Here is a 25,058-nt window from a genome sequence, read left to right on the forward strand (position 1 = left end):
AGATACATATATATCCAAATACATTGCCTAATTGTGATGGCTAAGGAAACTCCATTCTGTACCAGGCACCATCTTAGTACATTTTAGCCTCCACACGAAATTCCTCAAAGATGAGCTTCTAGCATCTTGCACCTTCCCTAGAATGGTGGAAGTGCTGTAATTAACCACTTGCTCTGGCTTTTGAAAATTCACTCATTGCTACATACAAGGGAGTGAGACAGCTCCTTTATTGCTATGCACAAGGAGAGACTCATGTAGCTGAGGGGAGTAAAATAGTTTCTTGTATAGCTACACATTCACAGAAACAAGATAATTGTGGTCTCCACCTTTAGAAACCCTTCCCTTCACTCCTTCTGGACAACACACCTTCAATTTAGCTTTAAAGTTGCTGCCTTGCAAGCAGCTAAAATAAAATTTTAATTATAATCTATATTGAGTCTATAGTCTTTTCTGGGTGGTCTTGAACTCTGTAACATAATATTTAAATCAATGTAAACATATCAATCTCAGTGATTTATCATTCCTTTACAGAGAACAGTTTGTAAATCAATTCTAGCTTTTGTTTCTATAAGGTCATAGCTGCCCTGCTTTGCAGTCTACCCCAGCACTACCTCTCCTACCTGACTCCAACATAGCATGTGCTGACTGATGCTTCTTAAAGGTTGTAGTTTTTTAGTTAATATAAGATATTCTGAATTTATTCAATGGTAAGTTATTTTTTGACAGTTCTTTTATTTCATTTTTAAAAATATAGAGCATGGTACAAAGAACTTTTAAAGTAGAAGAAACCCAGAGTTTAGTTTTTAGTTTTCTTTTTCAGATAGTTCCCGGAGTACTCTTGAGCCACTTTCCCTTACACCCTTTACATTTTTTTGAAGTTTATTTCTAAGTAACAAAAGTTACTTCTATCCCCTAGAAAAGGTGATAACTGATATTAAATGATTTTCTCCAATCTGTTTTTAAAGTGTGTTCTATTTTAAAAATGTAGGAACACTTTGAGAAAAATATACATGCATAGAGATATATATGAAAAAGCCTAATTAAAATAAATTAGTAGTGACTATTGTTACATAGAATAATTACTTGTTTTCATATATTTTTGTATTTTTATGATCTTATTCCATATTATGAACATTTTAAAATAAGAAAGGAAAACAATATATTTATAAAGCATAACTCTTAGACTATATCTCCTTTCTTCAAGTCATCCAGTTTTCTGTCCATATGTGATATGATAACTCGATGATATATGGTTTCAACATATGGTACGGGTGCATGGAAGTGACCACCAACCAGGCAGGATAGAAGTATCATTCCCCAAACAAAATCTTTTGCATTTTTGTAAAGTCATGTCAAAGACTTAAATCTCAGATCTCATTCCATTGAAATGAATTGGCTTCTAAACTAACGTTTCCATAACGTTGCAGGGTTTTTTTTTTTTTTGCTATTTGTTTGTTTTGTCAAGAAGGGACATTTAAAATAACAGGATATTTTCACTTAGATGGCGGCATTGTGAATACATAAACTATGAAGAATTCACATGCTAATAACTGAAAGGACAACATAAACCCCATTTGTCTCCATTTTAGGACCAGGCCTAATTTAAAAAAGACAGCCACCAGTTCCAGGAACTAGGCCATAGGTCACCAGCTCCAGGCACAGACTATGAATCCCAGGAACTAGGCCATACGTCACCAGCTCCAGGAACAGACCATAAATCCTAGGAATAAGGTCATAAAACCCCCTCCTAATAGCCTGGAGATAACCAGAATGGGAATATATCTTATCTCTGGATGGGCCATCTGTGCTAGTCTGCCCTATCTCATCCTGTGGTTAAACGTTCATGACAGGAATGCAGATCACTGATCAGCTGGCACAAGCCAATCAGAAGCTGTTACCTCCCCAGCACCTACCAATGAAATTTTAGATTACCTAACTCGCTCTCTAAATATAGAATTAACATAGTAGCCAATCAAAGTTATACTAATGTCACCACTTTGGTCCCTGCCAATCACATTAGAGATTGCCTAATCCTTCTAGAGTTCTAGAAGGATTACGTAAGCATGTCTTTGTCTATGGTTGCCATTTGGAAGAATGGCTGACCCCTGCATGCTGGTTGATTCTGCAGAAAAAACACTTTGTATTTGCATGCTATCTGAGTCTGGGGTCTTCCTTCCCTGATTTTCAGACTCTTACATAATCAGAATGGTGGTATTACATATAAATGCAGATTCATCAAAAGTGTTTACTACCCTTTGTTGTATCTTTTATGCAGGGCACAAGAAAGTATGATGTAAAGGAAGTGGACTAGAAAGAAAAGATTAATGATACACCTTATATTCCTTTTGTTACTTAATAAACAGAAAGCAGTTCACCCACAATACACGAAGCATTTCTCTGAGACTCTTTAGAAGTGTACTTGTGGCAGAGGTGTAAACAGTGATTAGTCAGTCCACTAAGAGAAGAGTCAGCTTTAAAAAGCATGTCCTTCTCCTGTTACTACCATGAAGAATAAGTAAGGGTAGCATATTCAGTACAGGGTACCAGAGTTCTTATCTAACAAAGCTAGAACCTTTCGTTTCCAGCCTGAATATTGTGCTTCAACCAGTGGACAAAGCTCTGAGAAGCTACCTGGCCTCCAGATGTTATTGCCTGCTTGATTGCTCTTCATTGTTCATTCTCTCTCCCTCTCCCTGCCCCCCCCTCTCTCAACTGGTCAGCACCACCCACTACCTACAGCTCCTGCAAACATTCCCTCCTTCACCATATGCCTCTACCTTGTCTCTTCTTTGCTTTGACTTTTAGCTTGGGCACACAGGTCTTGTGCTTAGTATAGATTCTCACCCCTTTTCTACAAAGTGTTGCCAAAAATAATTAACCCTGATGCTCTGTAAAACTGTAGTCAAGACTAACCTTGATCTTTTTGTGAAATTATTTTTTTCTTTTCAGAATCAAGGTAATATACTTTTGCCTCAGAATTCTCCAGAGTAAGTGCTAGGATTACAAGAGTCAGATATTGCATCTGGCTCAATATAAATAAAGTAGTCTATATGTTTACTATTTCAAAGAATGAGTTCATACTACTTTTTATTTTTATTTATTTATTTTATTTTTGAGACAGGTTAAATAAATGTCCTGAGTGGCTCTGAATTTGTGGCATTTCTTCCATGTCAGCTCTCAAGTGCTAAAATTATATATATGAACCACACATCTAGATCTTAAAAGAAAACAGTTTATTTTAAAAGTGATACAGACAGGACATGTTTTGAGTTTCAGACACAGACATCATTTTGCGTTGCAGCTATTTAGGAAGCTTCTTGAGTGAGTGAATTCCGTGCTGGGCTAGTGGTACTTCAGCAAAAAGAAAAATGAAAAAGTGTTTCAGGTGGGTAATATTGCATATAAAGATCTAAATAAATGATATTTTAAGCACTTTTATGGAATGTTTAAAAGAAATTTCCTGTAAAAACAAACCTAGCTCCCAGTCTGTTATTCTCTCCCTACAATATAATTATAATTACATGGTTAGCTTAAAACTTGTTCTGTACAATTTTCCCATCAACAATCCCAATAGTAAAGGAAACAAACTCTATACCTAAGAACCTTGGATACAGATCTTAGAAAGTCCCCCAAAGCATTGCATTTTATGTTATTTTGTCTGATATTTTAAAAAAAGAGTATTTCATTTTCTTTTATATATAGCACTTAAAAAAGCTTCAAGAGAAAAGGAAAAAAGTAACTAGGAAACTAGATAATAAATAGAAAGCTTTGCGAATTCACTTCCATTGCAGAAGAAAAGAAAATATTAACCACTGTTAAGGTTTGGTCTTTTGCTATGTACTGTAATGCTAACTACTGGCCCCCAAGGTCTGGTTGCCCCCAGAGATGAGATAATCTGCATGTATACAAAGTAATGATATGTAACCTTGCCCCTGAATTTAAAACTATTGGTTGAATAAAGATGCCTACAACCTATATAGCTAAGCAGAAAAAAGGTCAGGGGGTAGGGGGTAGAAGGTGCTTTTAGCTCCTGGGCTTGGGATCTGAAGGGGACCATGAGAGGGAAGAGAAGGCAGAGAGAGGAAAAGATGGCATGGAGTAGGTGAATCATGAAAACATAGCCAGTTGGAGTTAAGCACTGCCCAGGTGGAATATGGCAAATTACAACTAGGGGTTATTGATAGAGAAGTAGAAACTAATAGCTTCGAGGATAGCTACCTGCCCAGCTCTAGTGCTTTAAAGGCTTATTATAAACATAAAGGTTATGTGTCTTTTATCTGGGAACTGGATGATCAAAGGCAGGGTAGAAATTCCCAATTGAGATTAAATACTTAATACAACAAACTTCAGTGTTTTTGTTAGAAAAAAATTTGAGTTGCCTGTATTTATATCTCTACTGACTATAAAATGCCTTTCCTGTACCTACTATTTTTCCCCCTGAGGCCCTTTTCTACTGTTCATTGTTGAATTAAGGATTTTTATACTTATGTATTAGCAGTGTTTCAAGTACACACATATTATTATCAGAAAGAAGAGGGACATAGAAGAATTTTATTAAACAATGTAATGCTTTTGCCTCTGTTTATTAGGAGAGCTGCCCATTCCTTTTCAGAGCATGAGCTGCTATTTCTAGTGTTTGTGAATTAACACTAGAAATGTGTTGTTGGGGGTGTGTTTGTTTACATAGGATCTCAGATAACCCAGGCTGACCACAAACTCCTTATGTAACTGAAAATGACAGATTTGTACTGACTGTGCTATTATTTCTGAGCATGTCCCAAGATCCTATGGACAAGGTATGTTAGGATTCCTAGGAAGCCAGCGAGCAAATGAATAGCTCTGTGTGACATAGAAATATAGAGCTGTGAATTTGTGAGAGGCCCAAGGGCTGAAATGAGGTGCCTGAGCAAGCAATAGAACTGAGCAATCTTTAGGACACCTACTGAATAAGGCAAGGAAAGAGGGTAGAAATTCAGGGCTTAAGGGAACTACCCAGTTTTTGTTGTCACTGATAGTTCTTTGATATAAAGTAGAATTTGTCAACATTACTTGTGATCAAAGAGCACAATAATGCTGTGTCAGATTACAGTACAAAGCTATTGGTATATGAAACTATCAAAATTGGAGTAATCTTATTTGCTAATTAAAACTGCTTAAAAATTGGGCAACTTTGTAAGCATCTAGGACTTGGTGGGCCATGTTGCTTCTGGGCCTGTTTCACGAATCTCCCTTGCTGCCCGGGACAGAAAGCAGCCACTGGCAACATGACTGGGTGAGGATGTGCAATTAAAATGGCTTATGCAACACAAGTGGTCACCTGCATTTGGCCCAGATTGGAGTTGGATCCTTGGAATTATTACTTGGTTTATAGTTCAGTGATTCACAATATTCAGTTAAATCATCCTAATTCTTTCAGTGTAGTATTAGTTCCCTTTCAACCCCAAACCTTTGGCCAATAGTTGCCATATAAGGGTTTGTGGTGAGGACGAACAGGTGATTGGTGAGTTTGGGATGGATATAGCTGCAATGAAAGATAGAAAGAGAGTGAAGCTAGGCAGCAGTAGAGCATGCCGTTAATCCCAGCACTTGGGAGGCAGAAATAGGTGGATCTCTGACTCTAAGGCCAGCCTGGTCTCCATAGTAAGTTGCAGGATAGCCAGGGCTACACAGCGAAACCCTGTCTTGAAAAATGGAGAGAGAGAAAGAGAGAGAGGAAGAGAGAGAGAGACAGAGAGACAGAGATACAGAGAGAGACAGAGAGAGTCAGAGTCATAGGAAACCAAGTGAGTACAGAAACTGGGAAAGAAGTAGAGAGAGCCACCAAGGACCCTTAAGAGATCTCACATCAGTATGTGCATGTACCCCTAGAGAGCAGGTACTTGGCTTTCACAGGAAAAAGCAAAGCCTACTGTCCCCCAAAGCCTCATAGTATACCTTAGCACAGTATTAACAGTTATCAAACAAAATCATAAAAATGGCAATAACCCAGGAAACAAACTAAAGTTGCTAGCTCGAGAAGTACTTTCCAACTTCTGTGTGCAGTATTCTGTTTGAATTGTTCTTGTTTTTAATCTGTTTTGGGGTGGATTTTTTTGTTGTTATTGTTCTGTTTTGTTTTGAAAGATTTATTTATTTATTTAATATATAAAAGTACACTGTAGCTATCTTCAGGCACTCCAGAAGAGGGCGTCAGCTCTTTCTCTCTCTCTCTCTCTCTCTCTTTTTGGGGGGGGAGATGGTTGAGACAGGGCTTCTCTGTGTAGCCCTGGCTGTCCTGGAACTCACTCTATAGACCAGGCTGGCCTCGAACTCAGAAATCTGCCTGCCTCTGTCTCCTGAGAGCTGGGATTAAAGGCACGTGCCACCACTGCCCAGCTTGTTTTGTTTTTTAAGATGCATTTATTTATTGTGTATACAGCATTCTGTCTGCATGTATATCTGCAGGCCAGAAAAGGGCACCAGATAGTTATGAGCCACCATATGGTTGCTAGGAATTGAACTCAGGACCTCTGGAAGAGAAGCCAGTGCTCTTAACCTCTGAGCCATCTCTTCAACCCATTTTTAAATCTGAGTTGATGCAAACATTTTCAATTCAGGACGTGCATATGTACCTGTTGTTCTCCTGACTTGTGAGCAGAGACTGAAGGCGAACACTGCTGTCTTCTTTAGAATTTAAATAGATACCCACTTCTTTACACTTTTCATCTGTGGTACTGCTAATTGGTAGTGGGGAAAGGAAAACTGTATGAATCATCTTACAGTTTTAAAAGTAATTAATAACTTTTATTTTGATAATAAGTTACAATTTTACTAACTAAAAACTCAGACTAGAAAATACTAAATCCATTGTATCAGAAGACTCTAGCTTGTTTATATACATGTATCTAAGCCTTACAACAACACATCTCACTAATTCTGAAGTAATTTTGGTTAGTAAATAGATTTACCACAAATTTTAACAACTTCACATACTAATAGCTTTACATTGCAACCTGATATGGCATCATTGTGCTTTGTGATCACTAATGATGTTGGGAAGTTCTACTTTGTATCAAACTAATCCTCACTATTAGCACAAGTGTTATAAAGAAACCTCCCTCCCTCTCTACCTTCAGTCTCCACATCTACACATTCAACAAACTATAAGTCAAAACCATTCAAAATAGCTGTAACTCTGATGAATATATAAAGGCTTTTTTCTTGCCATTTTCTCTAAACCACATAGTATAACTATATAGTTTAAAATATTTACACAGAATTTTCATTATATTATACTATCACAAGTAATCTACAAACAAGTAAGACATGTAGGAGGTTCTAAAAAAGTACTATCCTCTTTCTATATAAGGTTACTTGGAATATCCAAAGATTTTTGGTACCTATGAGAATTCTAGAACCAAGAGCCTTCAGATTATAAGGGATGACTAGATGTAATAACTTACAGAAAAAGAAAATAGTTAATTACTTTTAAGATCAGTAACTAATAAAAAAAACATTTTCTATCATTCATTATAAGTATAGGACTGTGTTTAGTAAGATAGGAGCTATTATATGATAGGCAAGGAAGATGAAGCTTGATGGTCAGTGTTTTGTCCAAGGATTCATAGCCACTGATTGACAATGTACTCAGGTCTGACTATAAGCTCCATGCTTTCACCAGAAATGCTATACCATGATTTCTGGGGTTACTTAGCAAGTACTTTACATAACTTAAATAACAAATACTTACATGCTGGATTATTTGTAAGTTGGTATTATGGATAAGAATGGTGAATTAACAATCATTGGTCATTGATATCTCTCAATATCAATGAACTCCATTCACCCAATAGAAAGACACTAACAGAATGGATGTGAAACAGGATCCAATCTTTTCCTACATACAACAAATATACTTTAGCATCAAAGATAAACATTACTTCAGAGTAAAGAGTGAGAAAAAGATTTTCTAAGAAAATGGATCTCAAGAGATAAAAGAAAAATGAAATAACCCCCTGCATCCTACTAGACTACCATGTCAACAACAGAACCAATAGAAAGCTCACAAACTCATGGAAACTAAACAAGTCTCTACCGAATGACTGCTGGGTCAAGACAGAAATAAAGAAAGAAACTAAAGACTTCCTAGAATTCAAAGAAAATGAATATACACATACCCAAACTTACGGGACACAATGAAAGTGGAAATAGGAAGAAAGTTCAGAGCACTAAGTGCCTACATGAAAAAAATTGGTGAGATCTCATACTATCGATTTAACAGAACACCTGAAAGTTCTAGAACAAAAAGAAGCAAGCACACCCAAGAGGAGTAGAGGGCAAGAAATAATTAAACTGAGGGTTGAAATCAATAAAATAGAAACAAAGAGAACGATACAAAGAATCAATGAAACTGAGTTGATTCTTTAAGAAAATCAACAAGACAGACAACCCTTATCCAAACTAACTAAAAGGCAGAGAGAGAGAGACTATCGAAATTAAGAAAATTAGAATCAAAAGAGGGAAAATAACAACAGAAACCAAGGAAAGCCAAAGAACTATCAGGTTATACTTTAAAAACCTGTATTCCACAAAACTGGAAAATCTAAAAGAAATGGATAGTGGTTTAAATAGATACCACTTACTAAAATTAAATCAAGATCAGACAATCAACTTAAATGGATCTGTAACCCCTAAAGAAATAGCACTCATTGAAACTCCCCCTCTAAAAGCCCAGAGCCAGGTGGTCTAAAAGTTTAATTCTATCAGACTTTCAAAGAGCAGTCCTTTTCAAATTATTCCACAAAACAGAAAATAGAAGGAACTTAGCCAAATTCATTTTATGAGACCACAGTCACCCTTGATACCCAAAACACACAAAGATTCAACAGAGAATTACAGACCAATTTCCCCTATGAACATAGATGCAATAATACTCAACAAAATACTTGCAAACTGAACATAAAAACATATAAAAAAGATCATCCACCATGATCAAATAGGCCTCATCCCAGCAACGCAGGGATGGGTCACCATACAAAAATTCATCAATATAATCTATCATATAAACAAAGTGAAAGGAAAAAAATTCACATGATTATCTCATTAGATGCTGAAAAAGTCTGTGACAAAATTCAACAACTCTTCATATTAAAAGTCTTAGAAAAATCAGAGATACAAGATACAGAGATACAAACACAATAAAGGCAATATATCACAAACTAATAGCCAACATCAACTTAAATAGAGAGAAACTTAAAGCAATTTCATTAAAATCAGGGACAAGGGCCATCCACTCTTTCCCTATCTCTTCAATATAGCACTGAAAGTCCTAGCTAGAACAATAATGCAACTAAAGGAGATCAAGGGCATACATTCTTCTCTTGGAGAGGGAAGAAGTCTAAGTATCACTATTTGCAGATGATATGCTACTATACATAAGCAACCCTCACAATTCTACCAGGGAACACCTATAGCTGATAAACACCTTTAGCAATGTGACTTGATACAAGATAAAAAAAAAAAAAATCAGTAGACCTCCTATATAAAATGACTAACTGAAAGAAATCAGAGAAACAACACCCTTCACAATATCCACAAACAGTATAAGATATCTTGAGGTAAACCTAACTAAAGGCTTGTATGACAAAAACTTCAAGTCTTTGAAGAAAGAAATTGAAGATTTCAGAAGATGAAAAGATCTTTCATGGTCATGGATCAGTAAAATTAGTGTAAAAATGGCCACCCACCAAAAGCAGTTTACAGATTTAATACAATTCCCATCAAAATTCCAACACAGTTCTTTACAGGCTTTGAAAGGACAATATTCAACTTCATATGGAAAAACAAGATACCTGGGATAGCTAAAACATTCCTGAAGAATAAAAGAACTTTCCAGAGGTGTCAGGATCCCTGATACTGTAGCTGTACTACAGAACTACAGTAATAAAAACCGTACAGTATTGGCATAAAAACAGACATGTTGATCAATAGAAAAAAAAATTGAAGATCCAAATATAAATCCACACACCTTCAGAACCTGATTTTTGATAAGGAAGCCTGAAATACAAAATGGAAAAAAGGAAGCATCTTCAACTAATGATCCTGGTCTAACTGGATTTCTGCATGTAGAAGATTGCAAATAGATCCATACTTATCACTCTGCACAAAACTCAAGTCCAATGAATCAAAGACATCAACATTAAGCCAGACACACTGAAACTGACAGAAAAGAAAGACAGGAATAGCCTTGAACTCACTGTCACAGGAGATAACTTCCTAAATATAACACTGATAGCACAGGCACAAAAACTGACAATAAAAGGGACCTCATGAAATTGTCAAGCTTCAGTGAGGCCAAAAGACACTTTCAATAAGACAAAATGGCAGATGACAGAATGGAAAAAGATTTTCATCAATGCCATATCCAATAGAGAAGTAATATCCAAAATATATAAAGAATTCAAGAAGCTAGGCATCAACAAACCACACATACACACCACATACACCCCCACACACACACACACTTAAAATATCTAGCATATATATTTCGTTTGGTATAAATATACTATTTTGCATAACCAAGGCCACCTTCCTGAGAATTAGCTGTCTTTATGGCAGTATGTTCTATTGCTTTCTTTTAATTCACTTTGCTTTCCAAAAGAAGGAACATAAAATTTACAGATTCAGTTTTTTATTTTTCCTTTATTCTCTGTCTGTCTCTCTCTGTCTCTGTCTGTGTGTGTGTGTGTGTGTGTATACATGCATGCACATATACATATTTGCATGTGTGAGGGTATATTTAAGTTATGTGTTAGGAGTCTTCCTCTACTGTTTACTACCTTATTCCACTGAAACAAGGTCACTAAAACCCAGAGAAAACTTATAGGGCAAATCTGTCTAACCAATGTGTTCCAGGATATCCACTGTCTCCACCTTCTGAGCATTAGAATTATGGGAAAGCCACTATGTCCACCTGGCAATAAATAGGTGCTGGGGATCCAAACTTTAGTCCTCATACTTGCTGTACAAGAGTTTTAATCACTAAGCCACCTTCCCCAAACTACTTTTGCTTTGATTGTTTGAGATAAGGTATATTATTCTGTGACTCAGACAAGCCTCAAACTTATGGCAATCCTAAACCACCAGATTGTCAGGATACAGGTATAGGTCACAGCTTCCTGCTACAATCTTTTTGAGAATGTGGCTATACTCACCGTTTTTTATACTTCAGAAACATGTAATAGAAAACAATGAATAAAATAAAGATGATTGTCCCAACGACAATTCCTAAACAGGAAAACAAAATAAATGAAAAACACATCACAAAATTTTTGAACTCTATCTTAATAACTAATCCCACTGTTGGTTATCAATGATTCTTTTACATGTAACTTTACTCTAGGTTCTGCTCTATTCAGGTTTTAATCTAGGACCTACAGTATTAGTTATGGGGTGACCAGAACATTCCATAAGCTTCTTCCCAACAACACAGCCCTTCATAACAATGGTGCTGCTGGGCTCAGTACACACAGGTTACCCGTCTTTAATGGAAGGTATGAGACAGGATGCTCCATGTGATAGAAGTCCCCTTGGTATCAAACTATATAAATCCTTTTGTGTTGGCTAAATGATCAACTTGACACAGTTTAGAATACTTGAGAAGAGAGTCTGAGTGAGGAATTAGCTAGCTCTGGTTGGTCAATGGGCATATCTGAGGGAGATATCTTAGTTACATTTATTAAGGTGGCTCTATAGACACACACTGTAGGTGGCACCATTCTCAGGCAAGGGATCATGGACTGTACAAGAATGGAGAAAGGTTCTTGGCAGTGGAAGTGAGTAGCTGCTTCAAATTCCTGCCACCCTGACTCCCTACAGTGATGGCCTATACCCTGGAATTATTAGCTAAGAATAAAAACTCCTTTCTATCTCTAACTCTAAGTCTAAGACTCTAACTCTAAGTCTTCTATCTCCAGACACAAGATTCACTCACATGATGGTCTTATGACTTTAACAGTACAAACTATCAGGATGGATATTTCTGAGTATAAAGTAAAGGAGTTGCCTCTCCAGTCGTATTAAAATAAAGAATTGTTGACAGCGCAGAATGATTACTCACTCAAATAATTCAAAGATGAAGTCCTTCAATGTGCATGAAGATGCCAATCTCATGACACTAAACCAGTGGTTTTCAACCTTCCTAATGCTGTGGCTCTTTAATACAGTTCCTCATGTTGTGGTGACCCCAACTATAAAATTATTCTTATAGCTACTTCATTATTGTAATTCTGCTACTAATATGAATCATAATGTAAATATCTGTTTTCCTTAAGTGACCCTTGTGAAAGGATCCATCAGTCCCCAAGGGTCACGACCCATAGGTTGAGAACTGCTACCCCAAATTTACACTAATTTTAATTGAACTTAAAAGATATTATTGACTTCTTTTTACATATCATTTATTATAAGTACATGCTATTAAAGAATTTCTCAGTAAACCCATCACAGTACTTACCAACTATTAGACCATTGGTTGAGCCTGAAAGAGAGAAAAAGCCAAAGAAATGTTACTAGTGCAAAATGTGGTAGCATGCACAGGGTCTGCATAGGTCTAACCCACATGGAGTCCTACCACTGAGACAGGGAAGTGGACATGCTCTCCCATCACTAACCAAGTAGCCATTTCAAATTGACAACAGTTCACAAGTAAAACATTAGTTTTCTCCAGTGGAGTTTCATTGAGTATACAAAATACACTCAAGGACAGGCCTTATGCCCAGCAATACATGGCTAACTCAAAATAAACTCGGCAGTAGTAGAGTAGTTTTTGTTTCCTTTTGTCTCATATTGATTAATCTGGGTAACTTTTTAACCTTATTCTTCTTTTGCTTTTATATATTATGGTTTCTGATTTTGTGGTTTTATGGGTTTTCTGTGTGGGCATGTATCTCTGTATGTATGTGTATCTTGTGCTTTTTCTTTGTTTCTTTGTTTTGTTCTATTCTGTTCTTTTGGTTTGTTTATTTTTAAAGAAAAAGAACAGTGTAGAGCTGGATGGGTAGGAAGGTAGAGAGGATCTAGAAGAGGGACAGGAAATTTGGATTAGAATATATTGTATGGAAAAAAAAACCCTAACTCCAAAAACAAAACAAAACAAAACAAAAAAATCAAAACAGGGTATTCTGCCTGCCAATAAACAGATGGTTTATCACTCAGCCATATCATCCTCAGCACGAGTTGCTTGATAAAAGATAAAAAAATGCCCTAACCTGCCTTGAAATGTTAACTTAATTATTTGATAACTTTTATGAAGTCTTCATTATATTTATAAGACTTTTTTATTTATAAAATCTTATTTCACTAATATCAATTTTTAACTTATTTGTTTGCTGTTGTTACCTAATATTTCGTTTTGATTTAGTATCTGTAGTGCTATTTCCCCAGATGTCTGAACTTTCTTTCTGTCCCAGCCAGATTTTCAGTATACTCCGAATGCTCTTATTCAGTACATCCATTAACTTTTGCCAAAGAAATGCATAAAATTTCATACTATAGAAGTGTCAAGTTTATAATTTCTCTAAATTATTGGTAATTATATTGAATATACTGAAGAAAATAGATGTAACAATGGATCTTGAAAAATCTTAGTACATAACTAATATTAAGAGCTTAAACAGGAAGGGAAATACCTAGCACTTAGGTATTGTTATTTATTACTACAATATTTTGTGGCTAGAGATGGAACCACTGCCTTGAGCATGATAGGCAAGTAATCTACTATGAATTGACACCCCACCCCAAGACGTTATTCAATGTTAATTCTGCTCAGTTATTCCTTGATATGTACAAGCTACAACATCCTCCAGTAACCAGCAGAGGGTGACTTTACTACAGAACTCAGAATAACATAATTTCCAAATTTTAATATGTTCACTATATTAAATGAAACTCCTTCAGCTACAATAGTGAGAGACATGGCCTGCAGCCCTATGGAAGGCACTCCCTGCAAACAGTTCTCAAAGGCCTACTCCAAGGTGGGCAATGGTGGTGACGCCTTTAATCCCAGCACTTGGGAGACAAGAGGCAGGCGGATTTCTGAGTTCTAGGCCAGCCTGGTCTACAAAGTGAGTTCCAGAATAGCCAGGGCTATACAGAGAAACCCTGTGAAAAAGGCCTACCCCACCCATTGATGTGCTCTCTTTGTTCTCAGGCCATAAAGAAACCCATTTGATAAATGCAATGGTAAAATTAGGTAAAGCAGTGGGAGCTATGGAGAGATGACAGACTGGGAAGCATGAAGACAGAAATGAAGGGGCTGCTTTCATTATATGAGCCTTTGGGTGTCTTGTGTTTTATTGCCTAGCACCTAGTGTTAAGGAAAAGAAGACCTACTACCTCCTCTTAAATTTTTCGCAGGGACCTTGGATGGATTGATAAAGAACACAAACATTCAAATTTTATTAAAGCTATTCATAAACTTAGCCCTTCACAAGATAAGTGACCTAAGCAATACACTTTTATACTTTGCAGACAAAAGATAATAAATTTGTGAAGGAATGACAAGACAAATGGGTCACTGGACCTGGATAAATTCTAGGATTATCATTAAGAGATGTATGGGCAGGCCAGTAAAATTTAGCAAAGAAAATACTTATTACATTGAATTAATTTACTCATTTTATCACAGACCCATTTCTTGGTCTCTAGTGATTAAAGATATTTTCCTGTCTTTGTTTCTTTTTTTTTTTTTTTTTTTTTTTTTTTTTTTTTTTTTTTTTTTTGGTTTTATTTTCCTGTCTTTGTATGCCAAGAATATCCCTTCAGAAAATCTTCCTGCAGTCACACTTTCAAGTGATTTTTAACTAATATTCCAATTTGTCAAATTTTCAGACAGTACATTCTCAGCTCCCTCATGACTATATATCATCACACACATCACAGTGGGCACCAGAATAGATAGATGACTAGGCAGTCAGAACCATACTGAAGAGGGGCTCCACCCATTTTGCACTTACGAGATAGAGATACACATTTGGCCAAAGGAGGATTCCAGCTGGTATCAGACTGGCACTGGCTCTGAGAACTGCCTTCTAGAGTATACCCATCCTCACATTCCAAGGTTACATTATCTCCATAGTAATATTCTTTTTTCATTTCCAACCCCTTCTGGAATCCACTCATATCCTGAGGGATAATACATATCACTTCTGCAATTGGAAAAACAACAAAGAAATTAGTACGTTGTGGTTAATTAAAATTGCTACTATAGAAACATCTATAACCCCAGATTTTGCCCTCCATGAAATGGGGTATATTTTCAATAAAGAATTACTGTTACCCTCAGAACCTTATTCTTAAATTTTCTGACCTTTACTTATATACAGTGAGGGAACATGGGATACTTTTGATTATCAATTATGCAGCTGGAAATTTTTAGAAAGATATGTCAGGACAACCATGTTTTAGCCCTTGGTCCATGTGGGCCACACCTAATAAAAAAATTACAATTTCATGCTAACTCTCTTGGTATACAACATATACTGGTATTTTTGCTATGGAGTAAAAGTAGATTCTTCTGGCCTACTTTTGTATATAGAACAAAGAAATAACTTTACATATTATCTATCTAATTTCTTTTATTTCATTTAATTCAGACTTTGCTCTCTTCTTTCTAGCCACAAATATCTTCCTCAACTTCAAGCAAAGCCTCCTTTTCTGTTGTAATTGTCTCAAGATTTATAAAGGGGTATTTCTAGAAGTATGGTTTTCCTACATCAGAGGATTTTGACTGACCTGTTAAAAGTAGTCTTCTGACCTTCTTCAAAACAAAATCTGAGTCCACAGAAATGAACTAAGAAATAGCTTTTTAGCAACATTTCAGTAATTTTGCTACTATGATAATAGAAAGGTACTAGTGTAAAACATGCTTTATTGGTTAAGATAAAATGAATTATACATATGGTAAATAAGTAAATAAATAACCCCCTCAATAAAGTAATCATATATGCTTCCCATTGATAACAACTGAAGAGTATGAACAAAAAAAATTCCAGAAAGAAGACAAAAGCTTTAAGTCCTATTAATCCCAGTCAAACATGATGATGCACATGGCTGGGATATTAGCAGTTTTGGATCTGTAAGGTTTTTGCTTAGAAGAAACTGAAGCCTAACCTAAGCTAAAATTTATTCTAAAAGCCCAGGAGACAGTAGTCCTAGATCACCTAGGAAGCTAAGTTTTTAATGGATTTGGAAGTAAGTTTTTTTGTTTTTTATTTTTAAGGCAACCATCCAATTCCTTTATACCAAGGAAAATAAGAGTTCTGTTTACAATAAGATTGAGGACAGGTGAATCTCTCACATGGATGCAAAGTTCTAGGGAAACCTGTCTGAAGCATGTACTATCATCTTTAGCAAAATAAATGTCTCTTGGTGGCTCAAGGCCATTATCAGCACCAACCAAATACACAATGGTGTCATCACACTGTACCAATAACTACATATATCTTTTTATACCAGTTCAGATGATTCTAGAGCACAAGACCTTGTTTCAAAAACAAACAAAATTTAATCTCACTATAATCAGCTGAAATATATTTATTGCCAGTCTTATGTGTCTCTACATTGGTTCAATACCTTAGTTTCTTACGGATTGAATATTCCTATAAAATTTTATCGTAAAACATACAAATAGATATCTAGTAGTATATTTTAATATATCTTATTTTAAATAAATATTTTATAATCAACAGGAAAAGGGAATTTTAAAAACTGGCTTACTTTGCTTTGGGAAATATAAATAAGATAAACTGATTATGTTTTATATAGAAATCAAGTACTTTAATCCATTTACTGATTTTAAGCAGATGGTTTAGAAATGAAGGGTCTCCCATCATATCAAAGACTGATTTACTAACCCCATTCCTGTGCCATAAATAAATTCTTATATATATTTGTTTTATTTTCTTTAGTACACATAAATATTTATCAATACTATTTATGTTCTATTATGTTCTATACTTTTTTAAAATATATATTTATTTTCCTATTCATTATCTGTTTCCTAACTGGAAAACTAACTCCATGAAAATATGGATGACTCTGACCTACTCATTGCTCTTTCCACACATAGAAAGTCCTAGCACAGAAACCTTTGTCAGTAAACACCAAAGAGTAGAGAACCGGCTTATAAATAGACCAGTGAGAAGATAAAAGAGCATGGCAATTTGAGAGATCAGCCCATGATAATGAAACTAATAAATACAACAAATAGGTATAATTTCATGTACCTTTATATCACCTACATATTCCCTACAAAATTCAATATTAGCATACCATGTGTTGATAAACTATATCACAATACATATTACATAAGGCATTTCTTGAAATTCTCCCAGTGAATAAGTAGTTTAGTAAAGATGTAGACAACAGGTAATTCTCTGAGGAAAAACTCACTGGAAAAGAAAATCAGAAGTGCACTCCAGACAAGCTTCCTATAAGTTAATCTTTCTACTCATGTTTACACACATGTATACTGCTATTCCAAAGACTTTTTATTCTAGCTAAGACACAATGACTAGCCAAAGCTGCCTTTTAACTGGAACCTAAAGCAGGAGGAGCAGAGATCAGCTGGTAAACAATTCCTGTCTTTTATCTCTCATTTTATCTTTTTCACTGATAGATGTTCAGGTTCCCCACTTCATGGGGTTTGGTTCATGGTGCAGGCCTAGCTAAGTCTTAGTTCATTTGGGATCTGAATTTAGTAGGAACTCAGAAGTCAACTGAATCTAAATCTTGTGACTAACAACAAGGTTAGAGCTGGTGTGCTCAACTGTCACACCAACTCCAGACCACTACCACCTGGGGCACTGAACAGACATCCCTAAGAGCACAAGATCCAGAACATTCAGAGCCCTTCTGATTTCTAGCTGCCATTTCTCTTGTTCTCCTCTGCAGGTCAGGAGAAGAAATGGCAAATATTTGGGATGAAATCAGGCACTGTTTTCACAGAAGCATCTTATGCTAGATGTTTTAAAAAGAAAGAAATGGATGAGTGTTGGAGATTCTGGATGCCCAGCTTGTTGTTGGGTTCTATTGTCCTGAAATTTGTAATTGTTTACGGGTAGCAGATTTCATAAATAGTATATCCTTTAAAAATTATTCAAGATAACTGCTGTCTTGCCCAGTCTTGCTTTCTATAGACCTATAGAATCTACTACCAACAGTAATAGATTCATAAACAACTAATAACTACCACCAAACACATTGTCATTAGCCACTGTTATGATCCCTGAGAAGATATAAAATTGGATCAAAATATACTTATCTATATACTACTACACATTCTACTACTGGTTGGTTTTATGTATCTTGACATGATCCTTGTCTGACTTATCATTTTATAAAGTTTTGTCTTGTTCATCAAGAATTCTTTTATTTTAAGCAACAATGCATTTATTTCTAGTTCCAATAAAAAAATCCAAAAGAATCTATGTTTGTACTTGGCATCGTGTTCTACTGCCACTTGATAATGTCACTAAGTCCCTATTCTCATTTTGAAATGATCCTTCCAGAGATTGACCTCCTTGGGAACTTCTTTAAACAGAGTCCCTATCTAACATTCTGTCTCTGATCTCTATTCTGGGTCATATTCAGCCTTCATCACAAATAAATGACACTTTTGTACCAAGCTGAACATTCAGAGGGAACAGTAAATTAGTAAGATGGCCCAGGAAAGCATCACAGGTTAGAGAACTAAGCATGCCATGTGAGAGACAAAGAAAATGTTAAAAAAAAAAAAACAGATGAGAGTCTAGACACTTGCCCTTATGGGGGCCTCAGGACTCCAGTCTCCCTGTGTTGTGCAGTGTAGAGAAGCAGCCTTATAAAGTACATAACCAGGCTCACGGTGGTAGAATACTTCTTTTCCGAGAGAAATATACTCGTTGTTTGGGGTGTGCTTCCCATGTGAGATTTCTGGGAGTGACTGACATCCTATGAATAGAGCAGGTCTGAAGTACATTTAGTTTTGGAGACATCCCCTCCTAAGCTTAAGGAGCTGGAGAATCATATGTAAAGAGTGCTAAACTTTGGATATGAAATGTCCCTCAATGCACATGTGCTACAGGCTCAATTCCAAGCAGGCACTGCCAAGGACCAGCCACGGCTTGGAGAGGGGTTCTGAGAGAAGGGGTGTTTGAAAGCAGTGAAACAAAACACTCCGAAGTCAAGGTGTGGGTCCATGCTGGTGGCCTGTGTTCTGCTATCCAGACTGCTTTCTCTATGTTCTGCTCAAGACAGCTCTTGCTATTCTCGGTTAGTTCATCTCTTGCAGATCAACAGCCCAGTTTTTTATTTACATATCAACTCAGTCTTTACCCTTTGACTATCCCATGAATCAGCATCCCATGATCCCAACCCCCTTGATTCTTAGGAGACAGCAAGCACTTTTTTTTTTTTAACATTGCAAAAGAATTCAGAGATCAGCCTGCCTTTGTTAAGCACAGAGGATAAGCTGGCTGGGTGGGACCCTGCCCTGAAATTACCTTTTCCACCATGCCTGGGCCTAACCTTGCTCTGTCCTAGCCCGACCCTGAACTAAAGAATCTGCCTGCTTTTGTAAGCATAAGCAAAACACTGAGCTGGGTGAGATCTGTGGTCACCACTCCTAATCTCTTTATCTCCTTCCTTAGTATTTTTCTGACAAATTGGCTTCTAGTGCAGTTACCTCTGTTCCTTTAGATCTGTAAAGATCCTTATACAATTCATATTGTATCCCTGTGTTTGAAAATCCATAGTTGAGAAACTAATCCATAGTTGAGAAATTATATGTTTTCGAACTCATGTTTTCAGAGTTCTTTCACAGCTTTAAGGGCTGTCCAGAAAGTCCCAGCATTTACCATTTTGCTAATGGTAAATAAGACACACCCTTTACTTCTGGACATTTGCCATTTCTACTTAGGAAATATCACACATAACACAGAATTCAGAATGATGGAAGCTAATCAAAGAGGGTCCAAAGCAAGGAAATACTCACTTTGATTCAAAACAAAGTTTAAAAAAAAAAAAAAAAAAAAAACACTAACAGGGAGGATATGGATTAAAATACAAAAGGTTAGGGCAAACAAGTTAAGTCTTACTCTATATACTCACGTTGACACACAGGAACACTGGCATTCCAAACACTTTTCTCTCCATCAAGAACACAATGACTAGCAGAATTGCCTTTTAATTGAAACCTAAGGAAGAAATGGGTAGTGGGCTATAAAATGTTTTGAGTAGTATTTCCCAGGTCTAGCTAAAAAAGCATCTGAGGATTTTGAGGATATGAAACCAGGAGATGGAAGGAGTGCGTGGATGCTAAGCCATTTAATTACCACAGCTCCCAGCTGGTGGGTAAAACAGAATTGCAAAGCAAAGGACTTGTTACATAACACTCCCAGCTGAAACTGAAGAAGGTGGTCAGGGCAAAGCCGGACCCTGGACTCTAGACTGAGAGACACTACAGGGAACCTGGTACTTCTCACTGTCACAACTGTAAACCCACTTTGCCAAGGCAACATTTTGCCAACTCTAACACTGAAGAAGCAGAGTTAACTGGCAGGAAACAGAGACTGTTCTTATGTCTCAGTACTTGTGATTGTTGTCTACCTTAGAGCAGCCTGCTCAGCTACTAAAAAACAACATGTTTTTCTGGGTAATGCAGAGAAGCAGGTGACTTATGAAGTACATGTGTATGGCATATACGAGACTTAAAATGTATTGTTTGTAGGGGAGTTTTATTGTTATTTTGTTTGTTTTTCCTTTTAAAGCACTGGGACTAGAGAAAACATTGAAAGGGGAAAAAAGCCAATTTTTCTAAGAAGTCACCCAAGATTCTCAAAGGATGTGAAACTCTTATGCTGTCCTAAATCTTCTATGTTCCTGGTATTTGGTGCCTGCCAAGAATTCTTTGAAGCACTGAAGAGCAGATTCTTTGTTGTCCATGATTGGTAGTTTCATAGACGCATGTCTGCTGTCAGGCATGTTTATGATCTCACCTAGAAATGTTAGAATCAGCCACCATTTCAGAGCTCATAGTCCATTACTGATAAAATGATACGTAATGGGCTTTTTAATCCTGCACCTTATATTTTTGTTTTTCTTATAAAATCTATTATTGAGTGTTTAATTTTTTTTCTGAAAATGACTGCTAAAAGTATTGTTATTTACATAAACTTTCTGTAATATATTTTTCTCAAAATTACTAGTATTACTTTTTATTTAGAAAATGACTTTTTCACTTAGTGTATTACCTATATATTTAAAACCAGTAGTTATATTTGTCTTTGAATCTGTCATGTAATAAACATCCCAGTTTTCCCTTCATATCTTATTTTATAAATTCTACCAATCATCAGCCTTTCCTACGTACAATATTAGAAGTTCTCATACTATAGACAAGTTCAGACTTAGTTTTAATGTCCAGCAGATTAAGTTTGCTTGCACTCACCCTTTATTACAAAAAAAGGACACTTTGGCCCCAATTTGAGGATTTTCTGGAGACAGTACACTCCCATTAGGAAGCTGGCCCAGGAAAGCATCACAGGGTTTCACTGGAGGAAAAAAAAAAAAGTCAAACAGGAGTAATAGGAGTGTATGGTAAATAAAAACATTAGCCACATTTGTCAAGCAAGATGACAGCCTTGGGACCTGCACATGTTGGGGCCACAGGACTCTGCAATGCAGAGGGATAGCTCAGTGGACAGTATATCCTGGCTCATAGTAGTAGAGCAGTTTCTGCTTGGAGAAACCTGATCTTTGTTTGGGGGTATAATCCTAGTGCTGGATTTTGAGGCAGCTGACATATGAAAACAATTTTCCCTCAATGGTAAACTGGATCACAGATGAAAAAGGATCACAACTATAGGCCTGCATGTACAAAAAGAAAAAGAAGAAAAGAAAAAAACAGCCTTATTTATATATGACAAAATAATTTTTCTGCCAAAAGTGACAATACAATACAGACACTGTGACTACAACTGATAAGTCTTGAATTTACTATTTTATCTATAATACTTCCAGTATATTTGTTTTGTTTTGTTTTTCAAGACAGGATTTCTTTGTGTAGCTTTGGCTATCCTGGAATTAGCCATGTAGACTAGGCTGGCCTCTAACTCACAGAGAGCCACTGGGATTAGTGGCTCTCTGGCTACACTTCCAATTTCTACTCACCCTACACAAAATTAAAGATTGACGGTTTATTTTAGATTCCCATACTACCTTTCTAGAAAGGCATTACCAACTTTTAGTTTCACACTTAGGCAATAGGAGGAATCTCAATATTCTGACATATTTCCTAATGGACAACCACAATGGTGCTAACAAGTATCTATTCTGATCTCCTTTAAATCCTGCTTCACTGAGTACCTGGCCTGGGCTACTAGAGAGACGCCTTCTTTGTTGCCCTACAAAGCCAGTGCTGTAGTCATTGTTTTCACTCAATTCAGAAGATAGATGAGTAGCCACTGAGCAAAATCTTTTTTAAAAACCTCCAGTTTCACCGAGTATACACCAGTTAATGAGACCCCTGACACATACACAGCAGAGGACTGCCTGTTCTGGCCTCAGTGAGAGAAGCTGCACCTAACACTCAAGAGACTTGAGGCCCCACGGAATGGGGCTGTCTGGGGGGTGGGGCAAGGGACATTCTCTTGGAGAGGGGGGTATTGTGGGGGAAGTGGGGAGGTGGAGGGGGTATGGGATGAGGAACAGCCAGAGGGCAGACCAGGAGGAGGATAATGACTGGATTGTAAAATAACATTTAAAAAACCTTCCAGTTTATCATAATGAAAGTATGCACTATATATGCAGTGTTCTAACAGCTTCTCTTTAAGCAATGTTTTTGAACTCAGAGAGTGAGGATATATGTGAGTCTTAATACAATTACATTAAGTTGCAAAATAAGGAAAACTTCCTCTCTGTCTCTCTCTCACACATATACTCCTGCGTGAGCACGCACACACACACACACACACACACACACACACACACACACACACCAAAAGAAACAAATACAACAACAACAAAAAAAACAATGACAATCCAAAACCTCAATTCAAGTCAATTCTCTCTGTCCTTTAGACTTATCCAGTTAAAAATGTGGTACTGGTCTACAATAAATAGGGCTCTTCTTTGACTAGTACATTGTACTATGATATTGAGACTGACTAAACTTATGTTGATTCCCAGTCTCATGCTATATATTACCTTTTGATTATTATGAGCAGAAGTATGAGAACTACAATTTCTTTGCTCTAGGGAAGTGGTTTTCAACCTTACTAATGGCTGTGATACTTTCATACAGTTCCTCATATTGTGATGATCCCCCCGCCATAAAATTATCTTGGTTGATACTTTGAAACTGTAATTTTGCTACTGTTATTGAATTGTAATGTAAATATTGTTAGAGAAAGAGGTTTGCCAAAGTGATTTCAACCCATAGCTTAAGAAACAAAGCTCTAGGGCTTCTAATTGAGTTCTGCTACCTGGAAGCATATATGTCAAACTAAAGGAAAAAAGATATGATAGACACCTTTTCTATCACACCTGTTCCTATGCAGGAACAGCTTCAGTTGAGATAGCCTTGATGACTCTCAAGTGAGCAGTAGCCACTCAGATTCTAGCAACACCAATGACCAGCAAGGACTGGCTCTGTTCTGGTAGCATATCAAACAGAGTCTGGCTAACAGACAATGACAGTGTCAAACAGGGCAGGGCCAGCTGTATCAGCTCTATTTCTATAGTAACAGTAGCTCCCTAATCTTTAGCAACATTGCTTCCTTCCTCTTATTCTTCCTGACCTTCTAACATCCTTATAACTCATTTTCTATAGGAAAGCCTTTGTTCTTTGAAGAATGTGGCAGACAGGCAGATTTGGATTCTAATCTTTGCTCTGCAATTTATTTCATCTTGGAAAATTATCTAACCGCTAAGCCTCAATATGGAAAAAACAGTAACTACTCCACAGCTTTGTTTTATATATTAAATATGCATACATTAAATATAACTGCTCATGGATCACTCATGTCATATTAGTAAATATTATACATATGAATAATTGATGGAAGCTGGAGATCAGTCTATGTTAATTCCCAGGATGTATCACATTCCTTGCTCACATTTAGCTCTGCTTCTCAATTTGAAAGGATGTGCTTATAAGGTTGCTTGAACCCACCCACACAAACATATATCTCTTCTTGATTTCACATTCCCTTCCAAGATAATTTATTCATTTAACCTGTTCAGTATAGTCCCACATTCAGAACCAACCCTATCCCTGGTCCCCCAATACCCCATGACATTGCAGACTTCGAAGCCCAGATCAGACTTACCCATGAAACAGCTTGGTAACTCTGGCTCCCATTTGTTTAGGGAGTGACAACGCACACTGCTGTCTCCTTTCATGATAAAGCCAGGCTGACATCTAAACTCCACAATATCCCTTAAGGAAAACAAGCTTCTGTTCTCAGACACCATGAATGCATTTTCAACATGGGGAGGAGGAGTACATTTGTTGAGTTCAATGCACTGAGGAGGAGGGCCACTCCAGACTCCAATATGACCATCGTTGCTGGTACAGTGTAAGGAGGGCTCACCCACCAGGTTAAAGAGCTTCTTCCCTCTCGAATCAGTTTTGCAGCGATAGGTAACCACCATTCCATAATGAAAGTCTTCTCCGGTTGAACTTTCGAATTCTCCATTGGGAATGCCTGGGGGTATCTCACAAGGAATCTCTGGGCAAAAAAAGAACATTAAACCTAATAAATCACTGAACTAAAAATATTTACACTCATTATTTTCTTTTAATATTTATTGACTTGTGGGTGAATTCTTAAATGTTGCCATTTAGATGCATATAATAACATGTGCTCTGACTTTCCTATTTATGCAGCTGACCTTTTCATTTGAAATAACCCTGATCATATTAGAGAGTTTATATTAGCTTCCAGATTTTTCTTCTTGCCTAAAATTTCAAAATTTGTTGTTAACTGAAAGGAAGTTTTTAAAAAGTAATATTCACTAAGGAAAAAGTAAGAGACAAA

At 36.6% G+C, this 25,058-nt stretch overlaps 1 protein-coding gene across 1 annotated transcript in view; it reads right to left on the bottom strand.

Moving 5' to 3' along the window:
* Positions 1-3,224: 3,224 nt before the first annotated feature.
* LOC116097050 (complement receptor type 2) overlaps positions 3,225-25,058 on the bottom strand; it is an 89,836-nt gene continuing 68,002 nt past the window's right edge. Inside the window, exons 31-38 of the mRNA XM_031379535.1 lie at positions 24,348-24,749; positions 21,467-21,569; positions 20,128-20,213; positions 14,994-15,185; positions 12,494-12,517; positions 11,193-11,265; positions 6,612-6,716; positions 3,225-3,351 (exon numbers count right to left, since the gene is read on the bottom strand). Coding sequence (XP_031235395.1) covers positions 3,306-3,351; positions 6,612-6,716; positions 11,193-11,265; positions 12,494-12,517; positions 14,994-15,185; positions 20,128-20,213; positions 21,467-21,569; positions 24,348-24,749 — 1,031 coding nt within the window. The 3' untranslated portion in view covers positions 3,225-3,305. The remainder of the gene's footprint in view (positions 3,352-6,611; positions 6,717-11,192; positions 11,266-12,493; positions 12,518-14,993; positions 15,186-20,127; positions 20,214-21,466; positions 21,570-24,347; positions 24,750-25,058) is intronic.

The sequence above is a fragment of the Mastomys coucha genome, unplaced genomic scaffold (genome assembly GCF_008632895.1).
Source record: "Mastomys coucha isolate ucsf_1 unplaced genomic scaffold, UCSF_Mcou_1 pScaffold1, whole genome shotgun sequence".
Lineage (NCBI taxonomy): Eukaryota > Metazoa > Chordata > Mammalia > Rodentia > Muridae > Mastomys > Mastomys coucha.